The sequence below is a fragment of the Miniopterus schreibersii genome (genome assembly GCF_964146895.1).
Source record: "Miniopterus schreibersii genome assembly, chromosome: 6".
Classification (NCBI taxonomy): domain Eukaryota; kingdom Metazoa; phylum Chordata; class Mammalia; order Chiroptera; family Miniopteridae; genus Miniopterus; species Miniopterus schreibersii.
The window spans coordinates 40,249,660-40,273,776 of NC_138107.1; the positions used below are offsets into that span (position 1 = coordinate 40,249,660).

The 24,117-nt window shown below is 33.1% G+C and overlaps 1 protein-coding gene across 2 annotated transcripts in view; it reads right to left on the reverse strand.

Annotated features, from left to right (window-relative positions):
* SNX14 (sorting nexin 14) overlaps positions 1-24,117 on the reverse strand; it is a 65,326-nt gene that overhangs the window by 25,648 nt on the left and 15,561 nt on the right. The window contains exons 5-16 of one of the 2 annotated variants that reach the window (XM_081141574.1): positions 22,789-22,832; positions 20,873-20,960; positions 15,787-15,871; positions 9,807-9,963; positions 7,116-7,191; positions 6,346-6,390; positions 6,161-6,241; positions 5,938-6,052; positions 3,785-3,940; positions 3,305-3,429; positions 2,740-2,798; positions 566-592 (exon numbers count right to left, since the gene is read on the reverse strand). In XM_081141574.1, the coding sequence (XP_080997700.1) occupies positions 566-592; positions 2,740-2,798; positions 3,305-3,429; positions 3,785-3,940; positions 5,938-6,052; positions 6,161-6,241; positions 6,346-6,390; positions 7,116-7,191; positions 9,807-9,963; positions 15,787-15,871; positions 20,873-20,960; positions 22,789-22,832 (1,058 nt within the window). The remainder of the gene's footprint in view (positions 1-565; positions 593-2,739; positions 2,799-3,304; positions 3,430-3,784; positions 3,941-5,937; positions 6,053-6,160; positions 6,242-6,345; positions 6,391-7,115; positions 7,192-9,806; positions 9,964-15,786; positions 15,872-20,872; positions 20,961-22,788; positions 22,833-24,117) is intronic. The other variant, XM_081141575.1, reaches the window with a different exon arrangement.

Consider the following 24,117-nt stretch of genomic DNA (forward strand, 5'->3'; position numbering starts at 1 on the left):
GTTTCCAAAAACAAATATTAAAATGTTGACAAAATATTATTAAAATTCAAACATCTAGAATTTAGATAGATTATTCTAGTCTCTGGAACCTAGATAGATTATAAAACAATTAAGCTTTTTGAAATATGACCTATTTCTAAAATACCTCACTTGTGATTGTGCCCAGAAATACAAAAATATTGTACTTCTTGCTTTAAAAAAATTCTTTCAACACAAATAATTCTAAAAGTAATTTAGCAAAAGCAGTAACAAAAAAAAAAAAACATAAAAAAAGAGTCAATAACCTTGAAAAGCTAAATAATGGCTTTATAATTTTATTTTTATACTGATATTTTTATTTTATGATGACATAAGGATATACTTCTATTTCAAACAGGGGACATCTATAATCAAAGTGAAGGTTAATTTTTAAAAAGATATCCCAATTAGCTGATATAAAGGTAGTAATAGTACAGTGTTTCATTATTTTCCTTTTAAGTTGTACTTAGGTTAGTTTGGGTGTACCTTCTGGACTTAAACAAATAACTTATACAGAAAAGAATAACATGCTTGTCTCAAGACTTACCGAAAATCATCCAAACTTAGGCTACCTCTGCAATAACAGATATGTGAAATTATATAAGGAAAGGAGAAAGAGAAAGCTCAGATATTAAACAAGTTTCATTTTAGAACATAAAACAAAATTGTAAAGCTTTAAAAGATACACAGGTGGACAGTGTTCATTTTTGCAAAGGGAAGGAATTCTTATGAATAACATGATAAAGAAAAGAAAAAGTGCAAGGCCTGTTTTGGGGGTATTTGGGGACATTAATTCTAGATGATTAAAAGAGAAGTTCTTAAAACTCAGTAAGTCAGAGAATAATTCGATATTTTTTGTCCTCATTTAGGCATTCCACTTGTTTGACACAGTGGAAAGTATGCAAAGACTAAGCCACCAAAAAGTTGGCACAGAAAACAAACCTGCATTTTCCAGCATGAAATTCATGTACGCATTAGATATAAATTGCATGCTTCACACTTTTGAGTTTGTATGTTTTAAAAAGTATGTTTTAAGCTAAGAAGCAAAGTTAACGAAAGATCTCTAAATACTTTTAAAGTTGTTCACTGAGTATGGAATGAAACAATATACATTAAAATTTTACTTTTAAGATACAATTAAATAGAATGTAGACAAAATATATGAATAAACATTTTACATATTTTAAGTCATTTAACAGCAAATTAGCAATGCTACTCTAAATTTTCAATGGAAGAATGTAAAGAAAATATTTTACTTATTTTATATAATAGGTAAATGAACCATTAAGCAGAGTCCTGATAAGACTGATAGTTAATATTAGAGTCATATCAATATCAAGAAAAGCTTATTTCATTTTAAAATCAGAATGAAAAGAACCCATGTTTTCTTCTTGTTTATTTTATATTATATTTTAAAGCCAGCAAAATTCGTGCATTAATATGTTGACAACAACTAGGAGTTCTCAAAGTGGCAAACAAAGCTTTCCATCTCTGAAGTTAAGACCCTGACTTAGACTTGGCTACTCAGCAGGCCTATGAGATCAAAGAATCACTTCACTTTAAATGGTCCTATATGAGAGTGTCATTCAGCTTAATATCCTAGTATCGACTCCAAACATCCTAAATCTATAAATAGTCTATGAGCAGGAGAAATTTCACCTGCTTCTCAAGTGATGTTGGAAAATTTGATAAAAGGTTTGAAAAAGTATTCAAATGAAAGAAGAGGCACATGAGTTGAGTAAAGAATGCTATTTTAAATAGCATGGATGGGATTTCTTTTAAATAAAGTCAATGTTTCATGGCTGTAATATATAAATTCTTAGGAAAAAGAAGTATTATTTTTACAAAAAATCATGAAGATATTTTCCTCCTTTCAGAAAAGTTATTACATGTATACTGCTTGCATTGAGGCATTATGTAAGAATTAATATTCAACATTCAAAAAAAATCAGTATTTCTACAACCCTTGTGTTATGTCAAAAAAAAATGCAAAATACATATTCTCCCCATGGCTAAGATTTTCACATTTTTCTTTGTACTATTTATCTATAAAACTACTCCATTTTATATGTAATTTCCCTTTGTACCACATTTCCAATTTATTTATATATTTATTAGATCCTTGCTCAGACAAACTGGAAAGTATTGAGCAATGTGAATATCATATAGATTTGTAGATTTGATATCTGTGTCAATTTTGTACATATTACAATTTAAGAACAAATCAAGACATCATTTATTTTATAAATAGATAAAGCTTCTCTCTTCTGTTACCATTGTTTAGGTCATTTAACTACACACTTACATTTCTAGAGAGCCAGAAGGGAAAAGCAGAAAAACCCCTTTACTTTTATAACCAGTTAAGTACTCTAATAAAAAGTACTCCCTAGTAGTGGGGTGGGAGTGGGGGGACTACTGCCTAAAACTGAGTTATCTGTGGATTTCATTGGTGCGTGCAGTCCATAGTCACCAATAAAGGAGGTAATTAAACACTAATATGTATTAACTATGAGATTAACAAGGCAATGGTATGTATCTTGTTAAAGTATTGTAAAAAAAATTTCAGGTATTTTGTTACTATATGTAATACAGCTCTACAGTTCCTTAGTAAAATGTCTTGTCTACTTATGTAGCAATAGAACCACATGCTCACAGAAAAATAAACAGCAAATAAAGACAATGATGCAAAAACAAAACATGCATATGATTAAATATACCTACCTGTTGAATTTTGAATTGCGTGTTGGTGATTCTGCACCTCTTAAAAGTTGTCTGAAATACTTCAAAAATAATTGTGATTTATTAAGCTAATATTTAATACTGAAATATGCTACTTTACCATACTACTTTCCAGTAGAAAGAAAATGTTATTTAAATCAAGTGAATACAACCACAGTCAAACAGAGTAAGGATTAAAATATTGCAAATAGAGATATTCAGGCCATTTGATTTCCACAGGTCTATAAATAATACATATACAAAATGGAGTTTCTAATTCAATGAAGTACACCAAGCCACTCATGCATTTGGCAAATCAGGTAGATCACAATCTGCCTTGTCATACACACATACACACACACACACACACACACACACAGTTTTGATATTGAAAATCATTTTTACAATTAACTTCTAATCTCCATTAAGTTATGTACTAAAAAAGAGTGTTCACTTAATCATGTTTTATTTTTCTGTTCATTTTGTTATTTGAATCACTCATTTAATATCAAAGCCACTATTAAGTTTTATAGAAAAATCCTCAAACAAGATTAATATTTTGACTTACCTCATCACTGTGGCAGAACATAGGAGTAAACACATTCTCCAACAGAGAAAGTACATGTTCATATGCTTCAAAAAGACATCTCATAGTTTGAAGTTTCACAACATCTATATAGGGGCCTTCAGCAACTAATTAAAAAATATATATTGTAGAAATTGTTTATGAACAGCATAAGTACATTATATATTAGTTTAAAATTAATGACAATAAAATAGCATATAAACATGTTTTATGGGAAATCCACTGAGAGGTATAGAAATTGCACTAGAATGAGGAATTAGAACAACCAAGCTCCAGTTCTGGCAAGTATTAGATATGTGAACTATGAGCAAGTTTCTTCATCAAAGCTTTCATCTAGTTTGTCAAGCAGGATAATGCTGCCTGTGTATCTCACACAGCTGGTGCAATAATGAATAAAATATATGAGAAAACTCTAAAACTAAAAAGTTATAGAATTCATTCTCACCATCATCTTTGACTTACTTTTTTGAATCTCCTCTACAATGAAAGGATCAAATCGAATTTTGTCAATACTTTCATCCAAACAATATGTTTTATAAATCTTCTGCAACTCCTCATGAAGAGACAGCATTTCATCATTTGATAACTCTGGTCGCAAAATTCTATCATTGAATTCCTCTAGCAAAATTAGAAAACAGGAGGAAAAGAATGAATTATTTCAATATATACTATTCATGAAAACTTCATGTTCCCAGTCTAATTGTACTTAATATTAAAAGCAGCAATTATAAACAAACTAGTCATCATTTTAAGCTTTTTAAAAGACTTAATTGGGAGTAAAATCACTGCTCAGATTAAAGAACTCAAACAAATATTTTATAGATTAAAGTAAAATATACAAATATTTGCACAACAATATAAACTTTCTAGAATTTAGAATAAATACATTTCTAAATTTTCCATTCTTATTTTAATTTTTATTTTTATCTAAAATTTTCTTTAAAGAACATTGTGTATTAATTTCTTATATGACAAGTCTTTAATATTTTAAAATCTGATTCACTAAATAACAGTGAAAACTACAGATTTTTTTTAGTTCCAGTCAAGTTTTTAAACAATATTTCCTTCCAACATGAAGGTTATAGACTAGTGATGGAGCTGAGAATCTGAACAAATGAATCTTTTTTTCTAAAATGACAGATAATAGCATTTGAATAGCCCAAATATAGACTGTCTTTGTTTTTTATTATAAGAGGTGTTGATATGGAGTTTACCTCTTAATTCTTAATTATCCAAACTGAAACACAAAGGGGGGAAAAAAGAATTTTTAAAAAAACAGGAAGACGATACATAGGATCTTTGGGATGATAGTAAATTCATATAACTGGAGTTTCAAAAGCAAAGGAGAGCCCTAGGGGGGTTGGGTCAGTGGTTAGAGCGTCAGCCTGTGGACTGAAGGGTCCCGGGTTCAATTCCAGCCAAGGGCACATACTTTGGTTGCAGGTTCAATCCCCGGCCCTGGTCTGGGCACATGCAGGAGCCAACCAATCAATATGTCTCTCTCACATAGATGTTTCTCCCCCACCCCACCCCTGCCAACTTCCCCTCTCTCTGAAAAGCAGTGAAAAAAATATCCTTGCTTGAGGATTTAAAAAAAAAAAAAGCAAAGGAGAGGAAAAAATAAGGCAGAATATTTGAAAAGATAACAGCCAAGAATTTTCAAAACTGAAGACACCAACCCACATACACAAGACTAAAAAACTGTACATTATAGTCAAGTTGCTAAAAAACAAAAATAAAGTTTTTATTGTAAAAATTAGAAAATCTGTCAGGGAGTAAAAGGATATATTATATACATTGTAATAAACATAAGAATAGAAGCTAATTTCTCATTGGAAACAACGACATTGTCCAAAAGACAATGAAAGAATGACTACAAAGTACTGAAAGAAAAAAATGTCAACCAAAAATTCTATATTCAGTAAAAATATCCTTCAAAAATGAAGACAAGCCCTGGCAGGTGTGGCTCAGTGATGAGAGCATCGCCCCACACACTGGAGGGTCTCGGGTTCGATTCTCAGTTGAGGGCACGTACCTAGGTTGCAGGTTTGATCCCTAGCCCTGGGTTGGGGAATGTGCAAGAGGCAACCAATCAATGTATCTCTCTCACATCAAAGTTTCTCTCTCTCTCCCTCCCTCCCACTCTCTCTAAAAACACCAATGGAAAAAATATCCTCAGGTAAGGGTCACCAATAAATAAATAAATAAATAAATATCCTTTTACAGCCCATAGTGTCTCATAAATTCAATAATGTAAGATGCTACAGAGCTTAAAATCAAAGTGAAATATTTTTAATTTATTTAATCAAAATAATCCTTAACGAAAACTATGACAAGGTGCTATTCATATGGGCTAATGATTGATATAATATCTTCATTATACTTCATCTTTAGTAGTTTTTTCCTGCTAATAGGATTTGGTTTAAGTCAGTTATAGATTATGTCCCAATCTAGAAAGAGTGGACACTTGAAAGACAACTCATAGGTGCTCTTCAAATACCTAGTGCATAAAATTTAGTACCATGAGAGATGACAACTACAACATCTTATCTGATCTCAATATTCAAATATATTAAAAAACTTAAAAATGACTTTAGTAAACAGGTAAGCCTCACCCACAGTCAGACAAATTTGCAAGACATGTACTGCTCCTTCTTGTTTCAGAAAGTTCATAAAACGAAATAACAGATCTTGCTGCTCTCTGATTTGCTTCAATTCTAACTTCAGCACCTAGATACAATATGGGAGGCAGAGTCAGTCAGTCAGTTAAGGTTACATAAATACTATATCAAATTGTTTATATAAAAAGTAATATAAGTTATTGTTGAAAATACTTACAGATGGCTTTTTATTTCTAGGCTCTGCAAATTTTTGCAAGAATGGAACCAAAGGGGAAGGTGGTTCAGTTGCTTTTTCAGGCTTCGAAGAAAGAGAATTAACTCATTAAAACTGTCATTGATTTGACAGATATGAATCAAAATTCAATGCCATGTAAAGTGTTTTCTAACATGTTAAATACTCACTGGACTGTCAACTATGAAGATGATGATCAAATGATTCACAGTATCCTAATAAAAAATCATAAGCACAAGTCAGAACAATTCTATTACTATATTCTGCCCAGAGTTCTCATAGCTTTTATCATATTATGAGAAAGTTTCTAGAAAATTACGGAACAAATGAAGCAATGACAAAGCATGTGTACTTACATAATACAGAGGGACTTTTAAAAAATCTACAATGCATGATCTCACCTTTTGTGAAAATGGGCAAAGAAGTTATTCTGACTTTGGCATTTAAAATGTTTATAAAATATTCCTGTTTCTTTAAAATCTTACTGGATCAAAAGCAAAATCAATTCAAGAGTATAACAAGCAAAAAGCAAAATGTTTTACATACCTACAATGGAATATTACTCAGCCTTGAAAAGGAAGGAAATTTCGATATATGCTACAACATGGATGAACTTTTAGGACATTATTGCTAAGTGAAATAAGCCAATCACAAAAAGACAAATACCGCATGATTCCACTTATATGAGGTATATGGAGTGGTTAAATTCATAGAGACAAGAAGTAGCATGGGGTTGCCAGGGGCTAGGGGGAGGGAGGAATGAAGAATTATTGTTTAATGGGCATACAGGTTCAGTTTTGTAAAATGAAGAGTTGTGGAAATGGGTAGTAGTGACGGTTGCTCAACATTATGCATGTACTTAATACCACTACTATATATATATAAAACATTTAAGATGATAAATTTTAACCACAATTAAAGAAAAAAATTTAAGTCTTACTGGATCAGCTAGGAAGTCCAAAGAAGGAAGAAACACCGAACCAGAGAGGATCTCTCTTAAGAGTAACGTCAAGGATCTGAAAAAAGAAACAATGGTATATACAGTCAGTGATTTACATCAGTTCCTACCTGCGAATCTTGTTAAAATGCAAACTATGATTCAGTAGGTCTAGGGTGTGTCCCAAGATTCTGCATTTCTAACAGGCTCCCAGGTAATGCTCATGCTACTGGTTTACACACCACACTTGGTAGTCCTTAACTGGCTAAAAGAGAATACTATTTAAGAGGGAAAAAGTGTCTTCTTAGCAGGAAGGACTTAGGTGAGCATTAGAAAACACTTCCCACCTTGGAATGTTATTTTGTAATTATAACATTTAGAGTAATATTATAAATTAATTTGTCGAAAATAATATTTTAATTAAAATGTTAGAATCAATTTTTTAAAATGAAAATTTAAATAAAATAAAGTAATATTTAAAGTATATCAGCCCAGCTGGCATGGCTCAGCAGTTGAGCATCAACCTATGATCCAGGAGATTATGGTTCAATTCCCGGTCACGGCACATGCCTGGGTTTCAGGCTCAATCTGCAGAAGAAGGCGTGCAGGAGATGGCCCATCAATAATCTCTCATCACTGGTGTTTCTCTCTCTCTCTCTCCCCCTCTCCCTTTCTCTCTCTAAAATCAATAAAGACATATTTTTAAATAAAATAATCAAATAAAGTACATCAGGAAAAATAAGCCATGGTTTCTCCTCTAAGGATTATTAGGGTAAAAGTAATGAGGTAATTTATGGAATAATCTAAATATGTTCCTGAAAGAACAAGGAAGGATGTACCAAATGACATCTAACTATTCTTCCCAGGTGGATACCTTAAAACCCAAATTTGCCTGTATAGTTTGTTCAAATTGTTTCTGCCAGTGAGTCATAATGTACATCTTTAAAAAGGAACACCAATCTCAGACATTTCCCATAGCAATATTTTTTTTTCTGATATATCACCTCGGGCAAGGGAAACAAAAGAAAAAATAAGTGGGACTACATCAAACTAAAAAGTTTTTGCACAGCAAAAGAAATCATCAACAAAATGAAAAGACAACCCACTGAATGAGAGAACATATCCGCCAATGATACATCTGATAAAGGGTTAGTATCCAAAATTTATAAGAACTTATAAAACTCAACACCAAAAAAACAAATGGGCAAAGGCCCTGGTTGGTATGGCTCAGTTGGTTGAGCATCGCCCCATGCACCAAAAAGATCACCAGTTCGATTCCCGGTCAGGGCACATGTCCAGGTTGTGGGTTCGGTCCCTATCAGGGTGCATTCCGGAGGCAACTGATCGATGTTCCTCTCTCACATCGAGATGTTTCTCTCTCTCTCTCCCCCCTCACTTCCTCTCTCTCTTAAGTAAAAAAATATTTTTTTTTAAATAAAATAATAATAGTAATAAATAGGCAAAGGGCCTTATTAGACACTTCTCCAAAGAGAACATACAGGTGGTCAAAAGACATATAAAAAGATGCTCAGCGTCACTAATGATCAGAGAAATGCAAATTAAACAATGGGTTATCACCTCACACCTGTCAGACTGGCTATAATCAATAATTTAAAAAACAAAAAGTGTTGCAGAGAATGTGGAGAGAAAGAAACCCTTCTGTACTGTTGGTAAGACTGCAGATTGGTGTAGCCACTGTGGAAAGTAGTATGGAGTTACATCAAAAATTAAAAATGGAACTGCCATATGACCCAGTGATTCCACTTCTGGGAATTTATCCCAAGAAACCTGAAACACGAATTCGAAAGGATATATGTAATCTTCTATGTTCACTGCAGCTTTATCCATAATAGCCAAGATTTGGAAGCAGCCCAAATGTCCATCAGTGGATGAGTGGATAAAAAAGCTGTGGTACATTTACACAATGAATACTACTTGGCTGTAAAAAAGAAGGAAATCTTACCCTTTATGACAGCATGGGTGGACCTGGAGAGTATTATGCTAAGTGAAATAAGCCAATCAGGGAAAGACAAATACCATATGATTTCACTCATATGTGGAATATAATAAACAAAATAAACTAGAAGCAGACTCATAAATAGAGAACAGACTGACAGCTATCAGAAGGAAGAGGGGTTGTGGGGCTGGGTGAAAAAGGTGAAGAGATTTAAGGAAAAAAAAAAAAAAAAACCCTCATAGACACAGACAACAGCATGGTGATTACCATAGGGAAAGGGGGGTAGGGGGGGTAGAAAATGGTGATGGAAGAACACTTGGCCTGGGGTGGTGAATACACAGTACAATATACAGATGATGTATTATAAAATTGTACACCTGAAACCTCTATAATTTTATTAACCAATGTCACCCCAATAATTCAATAAAAAAGAAAATAAATAAAAATAGAAAATAAATATCAAAGTATAATGATCTCAAATATGAAAATTAATTTTATTCATATTTATTTCTGATTTCCCAGGATCAATTTCCAAAAAAAAATTCTAAGCAACATAATACAACACCTAAAATCGTATTTTAAGATCTGATAAATTATATTTTTAAATAAAATATTATTCACATCATCATAGGCTAACTTCAAGTTTCAATGTACTCCTTCCTACTCTGACCAAGAATAGCAGTATTCATATGGCATAGCTGCAAATACCGCTATGACATTTTCCAGTCTATTTATACCTGCAGTCTGTTGCTTTAGGAGGCAAAACATAAGGAAAAAGTAGTTCAGTAAGTTTCCTTAAATAGTGTAATTCATCTCTTCGACTCCTCAAGGCCACATGAAGCTCTGGACCATATTCTTCTAAAGCCGCTTGCTGTAAAAACTCTGTATTTTCCACTACAAATACAGATAAAAAATATTGAAATAAGTTAAGCAATGTTAAATCAGTTCAGCCACTTCCATTAACAAATAAAAAATAATTTAACACAATCATTCCTTTCTTAGCCCTCCTTTCTTTCCATTATGTATTCTACTGGGAAATTTTTTACAAACAGGATATAAAAAAAATAATTTTCCTCTTGGCTGGAAGTTTTTTTGTTTTGTTTTGTTTTTAAATATATCTTTATTGATTTCAGAGAGAGGAAAAGAGATGGAGAGATATAGAAACATCAATGATGAGAGAGTCATTGATCGGCTGCAGCCCGCAACCCAGGCATGTGCCCTGACCAGGAATCGAACCCCGATCGCCTGGATCCTAGGTTGACGCTCAACTGCTGAGCTACACCCGGCCGGGCTTGGCTGGAAGTTTTTAAATTTTGCAATTAAAAAACTCTTTTCCCTTTGGCAAACAAGAATTTGAACTCATGTCACTATTTTACAAATCATAAAAGTAAACAAAAGCAAATGTTTTAAAAAAAGTGAAAAAACTAAAGAAAACATTTTCTAGCATACACAAAGCTTTTGTTATCAAATGTATATCCTCTACAAATACAAAAAAAAACAAAACCCTCTTTAATATTATTATTGTCTCTGCTTTCACACCAAAATCATTCAGGCAACACTTTAAAGCAATTATTGTATAGAAAATGGTTTCCTTGGTTAAATTCTGTATCTTATACCCAGAATATAAGGACACAAAAGGTACAGAAGTGTATAAGGTGAAACTCCATGAACAGATAGATTACTTAATAAATATTAGCTGATAATAAAAACTGTATTAACAGAAAGTTTTCTAACAAGGTCAAGCACTCAACCAATATTTTAAAACTTAAAAGTAACAGTATTGCTACTCCTTTTTACAGCCCTCGAAAGCCTAAGAGAAAAACAAATCATACCTTCCCCATCTGCATTTTGTGCCAAGTTTTAAAATCATGGGGTCTATGAAGGGAATCCTAACCCTAATTCAACAGCATTTATTTTTTACTACTTACTTCTATTTTTAACAAAAGATAATGCAAGCACATTTACCAAAAAAGCCAACATATATATTCTAATAATGTTAGTAAGAAGATAAATGAAGGCTATTTATGTCAGCAGGGACTGGCAAAGAAGGATATAGTTTTTATAAGACACACATTGGTGCTGGCCTTTAAAAATTTTATATTATGAGCAGGGATTTAAAATAAGAAGACTAAGCTATGCTAAATCTCAGCCCAACTACTGATATGATCTTGAACAAATGCTATAATCCCTTTGAGCCTCAATTTCCACATTAGTAAATAGTTATTAAATAGTTTTAGCACTTAAAAGTTGTCATTCAAAATGTGTAAGCAATTAAAATATCTAGTGTGCGCCCAGCCGGGCGTGGCTCAGCGGTTGAGCGTCGACCTAGGATCCAGGCGATCGGGGTTCGATTCCCGGTCAGGGCACATGCCTGGGTTGCGGGCTCAATCCCCAGTCGAGGGCGTGCAGGAAGCAGCCGATCAATGAATCTCATCATTGATGTTTCTATCTCTCTCTCTCCCTCTCCTTTCCTCTCTCTGAAATCAATAAAGATATATTTTAAAAATATATATATCTAGTGTGATTAAGCATTCATACATAATATATAAATTACATCACTAGGTTGGAATTTATTCAACATCTGTCAGATGCGAGAGATTTCTGCAGTCCTAGGTAAGGAGAAAATAAAGGAATCAGGCAAAAGATAAAAAGAATATAGAAGGGGAAAAACCTTAGTTGGGAATTTAAGCAAAATATAGATGCTGGAAAACAGGGCATAGATGAATCCTCACTAAGTCACTAGTATATCTACTGCAAAACCAGTGAGCAGTTTTCAGATCATAAAAGGAACTCTAGAATCCATGACAAAGATACCTTCAGGATAAAAGACTGGATCCTTCTGCATCATTATTTTTTAATTTAAATTAAATCAATGCTTCATATATTAAAACATTTCTAAGGACTATGGAAATACTTACATAGGTAGAAAAAAAACATCAATACAGGGAGGGGCAAAAGCAGGTTTACAGTAGTAAGTGAAACAGAGTTTATTCTTGTATTATTATTTATTAATTATTATTTTCCATATGAACAACTGTAAACCTACTTTCCCCCACCCTGTGTAATCCCTACTCTCAAAAGGCAGATTAAGAAGAGAACACCAAGAGGGGATGAATATGGATGAAGAGATGAACCTTTAATTACTTCCTGAGTTAACAACCTTGGGGCCAAAGAATTTAGAGAACAAATTCATACATTAAAGAAATGAAAAATCAAAAATCTGAAAACCATTTTTGCAATTTTATCTAATTTATTGTCATATTTAGAACACCAGGACCTTTAGATAAAATAAGAGTCCTTATGAATTTCATTAGGCACAATGTTATTAATTAATCCAATCTAGCATTTAATGGTGATTTTTTAAAGTACGTTTTTATTGATTTGAGAGAGAGAGAAAGGGAGGGAGATAAAGAGAGAGAGAAATGTCGATGTAAGTGAGAAAAAAACATCCATTGATTGCCTCCCGCACCCACCCTGACAGGGGACCAAACCCACAACTTGGGCATGTGCCCTGACTGGGAATCAAACAGGTGACCTTTTGGTGCACAGTACAATGCTGAACCAACTAAGCCACACCATCCAGGGCTAATGGTGACTTTTTAAATTGAGGACCGTTTTTTACATGAATAGCAGCAAATTAGCAACCCCAGACCAGTCAAACTGGCCTGTCAATAAACGTAAAACATTCTCATAGAGACAAAATAATTTGGGGATTTTATTAAACTGATCAATTCAACTAAAAATAAAAGGATGACTCCTTTTACTCATAGTCTGAGTTAAAAGTGTTTATCTTTAGAAATAAAATTAAAACTACATAAAAAAAACTTTTCCCATACAAAAACCTATATACAAATGTTTCTAGATTTATTCATAATTGCCAAAATTTGGAAGCAACCAAGATGTCCTTCAATAGATGAGTGGAATAAACAAAATGTAGTACATCTATACAATGGAATATGAGCAGTAAAAAGAAGTGAGCTATCAAGCCATGAAAAGACATGAAGGAACCTTAAATGCATATTTCTAAATGAAAGTGGCAAGTCTGAAAGGCTACCCATAAGATTCCAACTATATGACATTCTGGAAAAGGCAAAACTGTAGCGACGGCAAAATGATCAGTAGTTGCCAGGGGCTCACGAAGAAAGGAGGGAGGGATGGGTAGGTGAAACACGGGATTTTTATGACAGTGAAACTATTCAGTGTGATACTGTAATGGTGGATAGATGGCATTATGCATTTGTGAAAACCCACAGAATATACAATAAAAAGAGCAAACTCTGGCCCTGGCCAGGTAGCTCAGTTGGTTAAAGCACTGTCCTGATACACCAAGGTTGTGGGTTCGATGCAGGGTCAGGGCACAATCAAGAATCAACCAGTGAATGCATAAATAACTGGAAAAACAAGTCGATGTTTCTCTCTCTCTTTCCCTTTCCCCCTCTCTAAAATCAATTTTAAAAAAGAGCAAATGCTAATGAAAACTAGAAACTTCAGTTTATAATGATGTATTATTAGTAGTATATCAATCGCAATAAATATATCAATTAATGCAAGATGTTAACGGGAATGGAGAGGGTATATGGGAACTCTTTATACTTTCTGCTCAATTTTTCTGTAAACTTAAAACTTCTCTAAAAATTAAGGTTTGCTAACAAAAACACCATGTTTCCTATGTTCTTTAACAGTAAAGTAACCTTAACAAAATGGTTATAACAAAGTTACTATCTTCTAGTGTGTTTTTGCCAGTAACAGGACAATGATTTTAAAAGTTAATTTATTTAACAATTACACATATTCAAACTCTTCCAGTTTTTAACTATGTTGAAGTAAAACTATTTTTACTTGTTATAACATTATAAAATGAACACAGAAAACATGATTAAATATATAATTTGAAATGCTTCTCATATCTGAGGAATGATTCATACCAAAGAACAAATAAACTAATAAAACTTAATTTCAACTCTGCCTAGGACATAATTTCCCCAAATGTACTCTGATTATATTCACTGATATGATGATGAAAAAAATGGTTTCATGCTCAAATGAGTTTGGGATGTGCTGGGTTAAACAAAGCTAAAGCTATTTCTTTTTTTAAAAAAATATATCTTCATTGATTTCAGAGAGAGGAAAGGAGAGGGGGAGAGAGAGAAACATCGATGATGAGAGAGTCATTGATCAAGCCTGCAACCAGGCATGTGCCCTGACCAGGAATCGAACCCCGATCGCCTGGATCCTAGGTCGACACTCAACCGCTGAGCCACACCTGGCCGGGCTAAAGCTATTTCTTTGCTGCAGGACTACTCAGAGACTTTGGTATGCTAGTACTTACAGGGAATTTGAAGAAGGGGAATACAACATGTAGTAATTAACAGAAAATATGACCATGAAACCTCTTCTACATGGTCATCTTACACAGAATAGTATTCTGTAGAACAGATTGGGAAAACACTGACAAAGAATACCAAATGCTAGTACATAGAAAATCAGTTTGGCAAAGAACCAAGTATATAGCATGAAGCTCTTTTGTTAAAAAGGAACATTTCAGCTTGATCTAAGAGCAAGAAAAGTCCTAAATGAAGATTTCATTCATTCAATCAGAAAAAAAATTGCTGCCCTGACTGGTGTGGCTCAGTGGTTGGAGCATCAGCCTGTGAACTGAAGGGTCCTGGGTTCGATTCCGGATCAAGGGCAGGTACCTTGGTTGAAGGTTCATTCCCTGGCCCATCTTGGGTGCATGCAGGAGGTAACCAATAGATATGTCTTTCTCACACTGATGTTTCTCTCTCTCTCTCTCCCCCTCACTTCCTCCTTTCCTCCCTTCCACTCGCTAAAAAATCAATGGAAAAAATATCCTCAGGTAAGGATTTCAAAAAAAAATTTCTGAACATATGCCACGTACAAAACATGACAGTACAAAGGCCAAGACACAAATGAGAAACTGCAAATAGGCAGGTCATCCTGGCTAAAGCACAATACACAATGAAAAACAAAGGTAGCCCTAGCTTGTTTGGCTCAGTGGTTAAGCATCGGCCCATGGACTGAAGGGTCCTGGGTTCAATTCCGGCCAAGGGCACGTACATACAGGAGGCAACCAAGCGATAGGTCTCTCTCACATCAATGTTTCTCTCTCCCCTCCACTCTCTCTGAAAAGCAATGGAAAAATATCCTCGGGTGAGAATTTGAAAAGTTAAAAAAAAGAAAGACAAAAATAGATCAACATATTTGACCAGACAGAAAAGGATTTAAACATACAGTTTAGACTCTACAGCAGTCATTAATTTTTGTTTAGCAGGGAGGTAACATATAAGAATTGCGAAATTAACACAGTAGCAGTATATAGGATGGGCAATATGTAGGTTGGATAGTATGCAGGCTAGGTCAAAACTGTGAAATCATTAAAGAGAAAAGGGGAAGAGATGGTGAGATATACCTCAGAGGAAGCAAATGAAGGCAACAGACAATCCTTCAATAAAACACGAGAGTAATCAACATTATATCTAAAAGTTAACTGTATTTTAATTTTCATAGACTGTTGAGTTTTCACTATCACTTATATGATTAACAAATTACTAAAAAATACTTCAGTTTAAAAGAAGACTCTCACAGCACTTGTGAATATATCAGTTAATGTATAAGTACTCATTCTCATATATTTAAGGTGAAAGTTTACATATAAAAACAAAATCACTCAAACTTTGTAGTAAAAAACTGTATTACCTTTCTGACTGGCTTTAACTATCACTTCTATATGCTTCATTGCTGCTTTTAATAGTTTCTTGGTTATAATAGATGGAATATCCACCTAGAAAAATTCAACATTAAAATAAAACTTTAAAAATAATTATCACTAAGTTACAATGCAGAAACATTATATATATTTAAGATACTAGAACATACGGTCTTAAAAATTAGAGGTGTTATTTGGAACCTTTCAAAAACTTAATTTCAAAAGCACTTTATATTCTTAGATCATACTAACTATAACTTAAGAGAATTTTTCTACCACAGTAGTGAAAATATCTTAATATGAAAGTCCTATATAATAAATTTTTCTCACAAAATATTTTTATTCATGACTTATTTCTTTAATGTGTTTTCAAAGCATTCAAGGAAAAAATCTCAAGTAATTTATCATACCTTCGAGGCGACAAACTTGTGTTTACTAAGGTTACCTGAAAATAAACTTTTTCATTCGGCTTACAAGATAAATCATTCCCCATAGACATTTTTCAATGTAAAGGACAGAAACTAGTTACTATGGTAGGTTAGTGAGAGAGGGTAGAGGGCTTATATGAACACACATAAAACAAAAAATAAAGTAACTAAAAATAAATTGCAAATAAAGTAAAACACCAAAAAGCATGTTTATTGGACTTTGACATTTGACAGACTTATCTTCCACCACAAAAATCAACATATTATATTTTCCCATTATCAAAAGCATGATGAAAAAATTGCATCACAATAGTGTTAAGTTTTCTGTTAACACTATTAAGAAAGAGCGGAAGCCCAGCCAGGTGTGGCTCAGTGGTTGAGCATCGACCTAGGATCCAGAAGATCGGGGTTCAATTCCCAGTCAGGGCACATGCCTGGGTTGCCGGCTCAATTCCCAGCTGGGGGCATGCAGGAGGCAGTAGATCAATGATGACTCTCTCATCATTGATGTTTCTATCTCTCACTCTCTCTTCCTCTCTCTGAAATAGGAAAAGATATATTTTTTTAAAAAAGAAAGAGGAAAATCACAGGCTGATAAGTCTAGTAAGCATTATGGATTATAAACTCCCAAATTTTAGTGATTTACTAATAAAACCCAGAGCAGTTTACATTATCTTTTAGCTATATAAGCTCAAACATGTTCAATAAGAAGGGTTATTTTTGCTAGTAGTATGCCTTGTCACAAAATATCATTACTCTTCATTTATCCCTGGCCTCTTGGTACTACTCAGTGATTATAAATTATTCTCATATTTATCCAAAAAAAAAATCCTTTAGTTTTCAAACATTTAATAAAATCTTGTCTTCTGAATACTCTTGAAAATTTTCATATCTAAGTTCCATTTTAAAGACTTAAGTCAGAATCAAAATGGTAAAATAATGGGTTTGTCACTAAACCTTGGTTTAAAAAACACACAAAACAACACAACAGAAAAACTGTGGACCTTAAATTATTCCTTGCTTTCATTATCCCCAAACTGCCAATTTACATTATTCAGGCATGGTATGAGCATAGAACACTGTACTAGGAATAAGATGGCCCAGGCTTAATCCTTTGCCCATTAACTACCTCTAACACTTTGACTAACTTTTTATAAAATGGGTATAATAATGACCCATTTATCTTCTAGGACAGTGATACAGGTAAAATAAAAGAAAGAATATACAGTATAACAACCTAGAAAATATTTGCAAATCATATATCTGATAAATGACTTGTGTTCAGAATATATAGTGAACACTTACAACTCAATAATAAATAACAAATAACCCAGTTAAAAATGGGCAAAGAATTTGAAAAGACCTGTCTCAAAAGATATATACAAATGGCCACTAAGCATATGAAAAGATGCTCAACATTAGTCAGATGGGAAACATAAATTAAAACCACTATGAGATACCATTGCACACCCACTACCATGGTTAGAATAAAAAAGTAAGATAACAACTAGTTTTGGCAAGGATGTGGAGAAGTCAGAACCCTCAAACTCTGCTGGCGGGATTGTAAAATGGTGTGGTCACTTTGGAAAGCAATCTTGACAGTTCCTCAAAAAGTTAAACACGGAGGTTCCATTTGACCCAGCAATTATAATCCTAAGTATAAAACTAAAACAAATAAAAACATATATCCACCCCACAAGAAAAACTGGTACACAAATGCTATATGACCATTATTTACCAATGGCTGTTGCCAAAAAGTGAAAACAATCAAAGGTCCATTAACTGATGGGTGAATAAGCAAAATGTGGTATATCTGTACAATGACATACTATTCAGAAATAAAAAAAGAATGAAGTACTGATACATGCTACAACATGACAGACAACATTAATAAACCTTAAAAACATTACGCTAAGTGAAAATAACCACTCACAAAAGGCCACATACTATATGTGGCCATTTATATGAAATGTCCACAATGAACAAATCTATAGAAACAGAAAACAGACTGGTGGTTGGCTAAATAAGGCTAAGGGCATGGGGGAACTAGGATTTATGGCTAAAGGGTATGAAGTCTATTTTGGGGTGATAAAAACATTCTAAAATTGATTATGGTAATGATTGCATAATGCTGGGAATATTCTAAAAACCATCGAGTTGTACACCTTAAATAAGTGGAACTGCAAAGCATATAAAGTATATCTCAATAAAGCTGTTACCAAAAAAATACATATAGCATACTCCAAGTACGAGGTGCTGTGATTTTAAAATCACCAGGTTATCTCAAAGCCTAACATAGCAGAGTTCTATTAATACCTACAGGTAAATTCACTGTAATGAGTCAGCTTTTTGATCAATTAATTTTACTGACTTACTTTAAGTTACAATTTATTTATTTCTTTATTGACTTTAATCCTCACCCAAGGATATTTTTTCCATTGCTTTTCAGAGAGAGTAGAAGGAGGGCGGGGAAGACAGAGAGAGAGACAGAGAGAGATCAATGTGAGAGAGACACATCAATTGGTTGCCTCCTGCACGCACCCTGACTGGAAATGGAACCTGCAACTGGGACCCTTCAGTCCACAGGCTGATGCTCTAACCACTGAGCCAAACCGGCTAGGGCTAAGTTATAATTTAAATGGTTTATCATCAACCAATTGACATTTCTTACTAAATCTTTTATTCTGCTTAAACTGTCTACTATGAGATAACTGCCTCGGAATCTTTTTTAAAACAATATGATTAATGTTTATCAACTTTTTTCTATTTACAAAAATGACAAATGCCCAATGCAAAAACAATGGTAAACAGAAAGAAATTCATGGAATGAACCAAATATCAGCATCAACTCACCACCATAATATGAGCCAACAGTGATAGGATATATATAACCTTAATATGCATATTTTTTAAATAATAGACTTTTTAAAATATGTTTTTATTGATTTCAGATAGAGGAATGGAGAGGGAGAGATAGAAACATCAATCAGCTGCTTCCTATACTCCCCCTACTAGGGACCCAGCCCTGACAGGGAGTCAAACTAGGTATCTTTGGTGCCAGGGACAATGCTCTACCAACTGAGCCACACTGGCTGGGCTTAATACACATATTAACAAGCTTTAATATGTGAGCTTTGCCCTGGCCCGTGTGGCTCAGTGGTTAGAGCGTTGGCCCACACACCAAAGAGTTATGGGATCGATTCCCGGTCAAGGGCATGTACTTGGGTTGCAGGTTTGATCCCCCCCCCCACCAGTCAGGGTGCATTCAGGGGCAACCAATTGATGTGTCTCACTCACATCAATGTTTCTCTCTCTTTCTCTTTCTCTTTCTCTCTCTCCCTCCCTCTCCCCCCCTCCTTCCTTCCCTTTCATGCTCTCTAAAAAATCAATGGGAAAAATATCCTTGGGTGAGGATTAACAAAAAATATATATATATGTGAGCTTTGTTTTCAAAATGGAAAAATGCCACATGTATTGTTTTCTAGCCTCTTCCACTTGACTATATAAGGTAATTTCCCATGGAAATAAATATTATTCTACAAAATGATTTTTTTCATGGCTGAGCAGGATTCTATAGTTGGCATGTATTATATTAATTAACCAACAATCTTATCATTAAATAAACGGGTTTTCATTATATTAAAATAAATTATTGATATACATCTTTATATAAACTGGTTATTTCTTTAAAACATATTATTGAAAAATGACATTAAATTTGAGAGTATAAGCATTTTTAAATATTTTAATAGAGATTCCCAAACTGCCTTCTAGCATAAGAGTTATACCAATTTGGATTCGTACTTCCTTTGCCTGTTTTCCCACAATCACCATTACTAGATATCATCACTCTTTTTTATATTTCTCAATCTTATAGGCAAAAGGTATCGAGGTTTCAATACCTTTCGGAGGCAACCAATCGATTTTCCTATCTCTCCCTCCCTCCCTTTCCCTTTCTCTCTCTGAAATAAAACCATATCTCAAAAAGTCTATTTTTTTTAAAATATGTATATTAAGATATATTAAGGTATCTTATAAAAAAACTATATTTGATGAGATAACATAATTTCAAGTATTCACTGGCCATTTTATATTTTTATTTTATGAACTGCTTATTCATGTTTTTTTGCATATCTTTTCTATAGTGGTTGACTGTATTGCTCACTTCTTGAACAGACAGAGAAACATTTAACAAGATTTATCATTATTTCATTTACTAATGGCAGAGATATTATATACTAATTTATTGTCAATATATTCAATTCTACAGTAGACAAGTATGTGTGTCTACAGCCAACACACTGTAAGAATATCTGTCGGCAAATACCCAAACATACACAAAATATGGCTCAAAAACCTTTTTAAAAAGTAGATCATAATCATTATCGTTTACACAGAAAATTCATAAAACTGGAACATGACTGTTTTTCCTATAGTTGTCTTTTCATTTCTAACTTCCACAAACCAAGATATCCAAACATTAAAGTAAAACTGATCAATGAATCAAGTGATCCACTCATCTTTTACTCTAAAAAAATGAAAAGTGAAGAAACAAAAATATATACAGTATAGGATAAAGTAAATACAAGATTTTTTAAACTCTCGTTAGTAATCATAATACCTCAAATTTCTCGTTATAAACATATACCTTGTGAATCCTTCGAATTAAGACAGATGCAAAAAAACGTAGTGTAATCCTCAATTCATCAACAAAGGACTCATCATCTGTTATATCTCTTCAAATGAGAAGAAAAACAAGCATTTAGAAATCCAGGAAAATACACAGCTTTACTTTCTAAAAACCAAGGATTAGAGCTTCCTGGTTTTTTACATTCACTTATGCTATTTTTTTTTGTGTCTTAAAAAATAACATGTTACATTACAGAATAAGACAAATATATATATAGAAGAAAATGTTTACTTTTCTCCCATAATTCTAGTACCAAGACAATCACTATTAACTAAATTGTAGTATATATTTCCCTATAGACATCCATATGTACATAGTAATATTTTCATAATACAAAGATCACTTTCTAAGCAGCATCAAAAAAATTTCTAAGAAACAAAACAAGGAGTAATTTTGGAGAAGCAACTGAATTAAATTAATGTACAATTTTAAATTAGTTTAAAATATTTAAAGATTATTAATATAAATTAATTCCAAATGTAAATAAAAAGTGTTTTATTTGAAAAAGAAACTGAAATTCAAATGTTTTTAAACAGAAATTTTGACAATCTCCTGAGGAGCTACTTTTCATTTTCCTGAGGTCTTGAGGTCCCTAGGAGAATTAGGACTTCCCTAATCAAAAAAAGAAAGGTATATATAATGGTGATATCCTGAACTTGAACACGGTGCTAACTGTTAAGTCCCTTGATAAAATAAGAAAGATAATTTACCAAACACGCTTCCCACTATTAACTCCAGGAAAAGGGATATTACAGCATCAACAGCTAGCTATACTAGGAAAAAATACATACTTAACATTTAGAAATACAGATATATTTTATGTCTGAAAAGCCATAACATGGGAGGTGGAGGAGAGGAAGTCTATACAACAGGATTTATTTTACAAAAGGCCTCTCACCATTAGCTTTACTTCAATGGCAAATGCCCCATATTTAAGACAGAATCCAAAATAAAAAATTAATTTACACAGCTTTTCAGGAAAATATGATACATAAACTGGATATTAAATTTGTTTTAATACACTATCGATCAATTCCACTACTAGTATTTTTAATTAGAAAATTCAAAATATACTGAATCAATATAAAATTAGGGTAGATGTTATTAAATATTACATCTGTAAGTCATATAGGTATAAGTGTTCAAATATATAACTAAATATCTAATGCTTATGTAAGAAAACATGTATTTATTAAATGATATAACTTGGATTTATAATTCTCAAACTCTGTTTTTTTAGATCTAGAGTATTTTCTATATTCTGCAAGGTATAGATAGGGCACTTGTACACCTATAGCAGATACAAAAAAACAAAGTTACTTTGAAAAAAGTCTTAATATTCCAGGAAATTCTCTTAAAATTATCTTTTAATGAAACATCTGAATATAAATTTTTCTTCTAAATGTATAATTATTTGAAATATAAAAAGTGTATACAAAATATTAAATCATTCATTAAATATAGGAGTAATAAAAAAAATTCTACAAGTTATTTTTCTTTCAAAAAGTGGCCTAAGATTTTTTCCTCTTTGCTATCACTAAACTATTAATTGAATGCCTACGTACATCGGTGGTGTTTAACTGGGGCCAATTATGCCTCTTAGGTAACATTTAACAATTCCTAAAGATATTTTTAGTGGTCACAACTAGGAGGAGGAGAGGGTGCTACTAGCATCTAGTGAGAAAAGGCCAGAGGTACTGCTAAATATCCTTTAGTGCACACACAATACAGCACCTCACAACAAAAAATTTCTTGGCCTAAAATGTCCATAGTGCCAAAGTTGAAAAATCCTGGCCTACACTAAAACACATCATTAGCACACTTCACTTAATGATATCCACTATACTGAAAAAAGGAGTTTAGAAAGAACATACCTGTACCACGGATAAACAAAGTTTTCCAACACTAATTCAAGAACCTGCATAAAAATAAGAACCTGCATAAAAATTATGTTTTAAAGAAAAATTAAGTAATTCTGGGAAAATAAACTACTACTAAGTGATATACTATCTTATTAGCCCAATTACTAACATCATATACATGACAAAATGCTTATGTCAGCCTTTCATGGTGGTTGCGATGATCAAAGAAAACATGTGAGAAAACACTTTGAAAACCATAAAACTCCATGAAAAAGAAAAATTACTATTAGAATGACATACAGCCCAGCCGGGCGTGGCTCAGCAGTTGAGCATCGACCTAGGATCCAGGAGATCGAGGTTCAATTCCCAGTCATGGCATACTCCCTGGTTGCGGGCTCAACCCCCAGTCGGGGGCGTGCAGGAGGCAGCCGATCAATGACTCTCTCATCATTGATGTTTCTATCTCTCTCTCCCTCTCCCTTCCTCTCTCTGAAATCAATATATATATATAAAAGAATGACATACACATTTCTAAATATTCCCATAATAAAGAAATATATTTTTAAAAACTTTAAATTGTTTCTGAATCTGAAGCTTCACTGAACCAAGAAAGTTCTTTGGAAATAAGGAAAATAAGCTACTCTTTTGTATTCTTCACTCTCTCTGTAAGTCAATATTCCCAGAATAAAATGAAGAAACAAGTAGGTAAAACTTGTTTGCCACCTTTTAAAGGGGTCGAAATTAGGTGTTGGTGATTCCTTTGAAAGGAGGATAGTGACCAGGAGGGAGCAAGAAGGAAATTTCTGGTTTGCTGACAATGTTTTGCTTCTTGATCTGGGTGCTGAATATACAGATATATTCACTTCGTGAAAATTTTAGCTGTACAAGTTATATGTGAAAAAGTAACAAAACAAAACAAATCCTGTATATTAAACCTTTCATTTTTTTTTAGTCAGGTGTAACAGTATGTTTTAATTATTAAAAGGTCTTGCAGCAGTAGGCAGTAACTTTAAAAATCTGCAGAGAAGGAGTGAAAAAATGGACCTAATCTGATTATATAGCTATATACCATCTTTGACAGCAGTAATAAAGAGTGTGGGTTCTCTAAATATTAAGACAAGATTTGGATTTTTAATATAAAAACTGAACATTAATGATATCAGCTGGGATATAAACAGGGATAGGATACAGGGGGGAGATTAGAACATTTATCATTAAACATCTGGTCTTACTTTATTCTGCATATCCAGTAAGACCAATCACCAATTCCCACTGATTTTACATCCTAAGTAGCTCTTTTCTACAGCCCCACTTTTCAGGTCCTCATCATCTCACCCTATA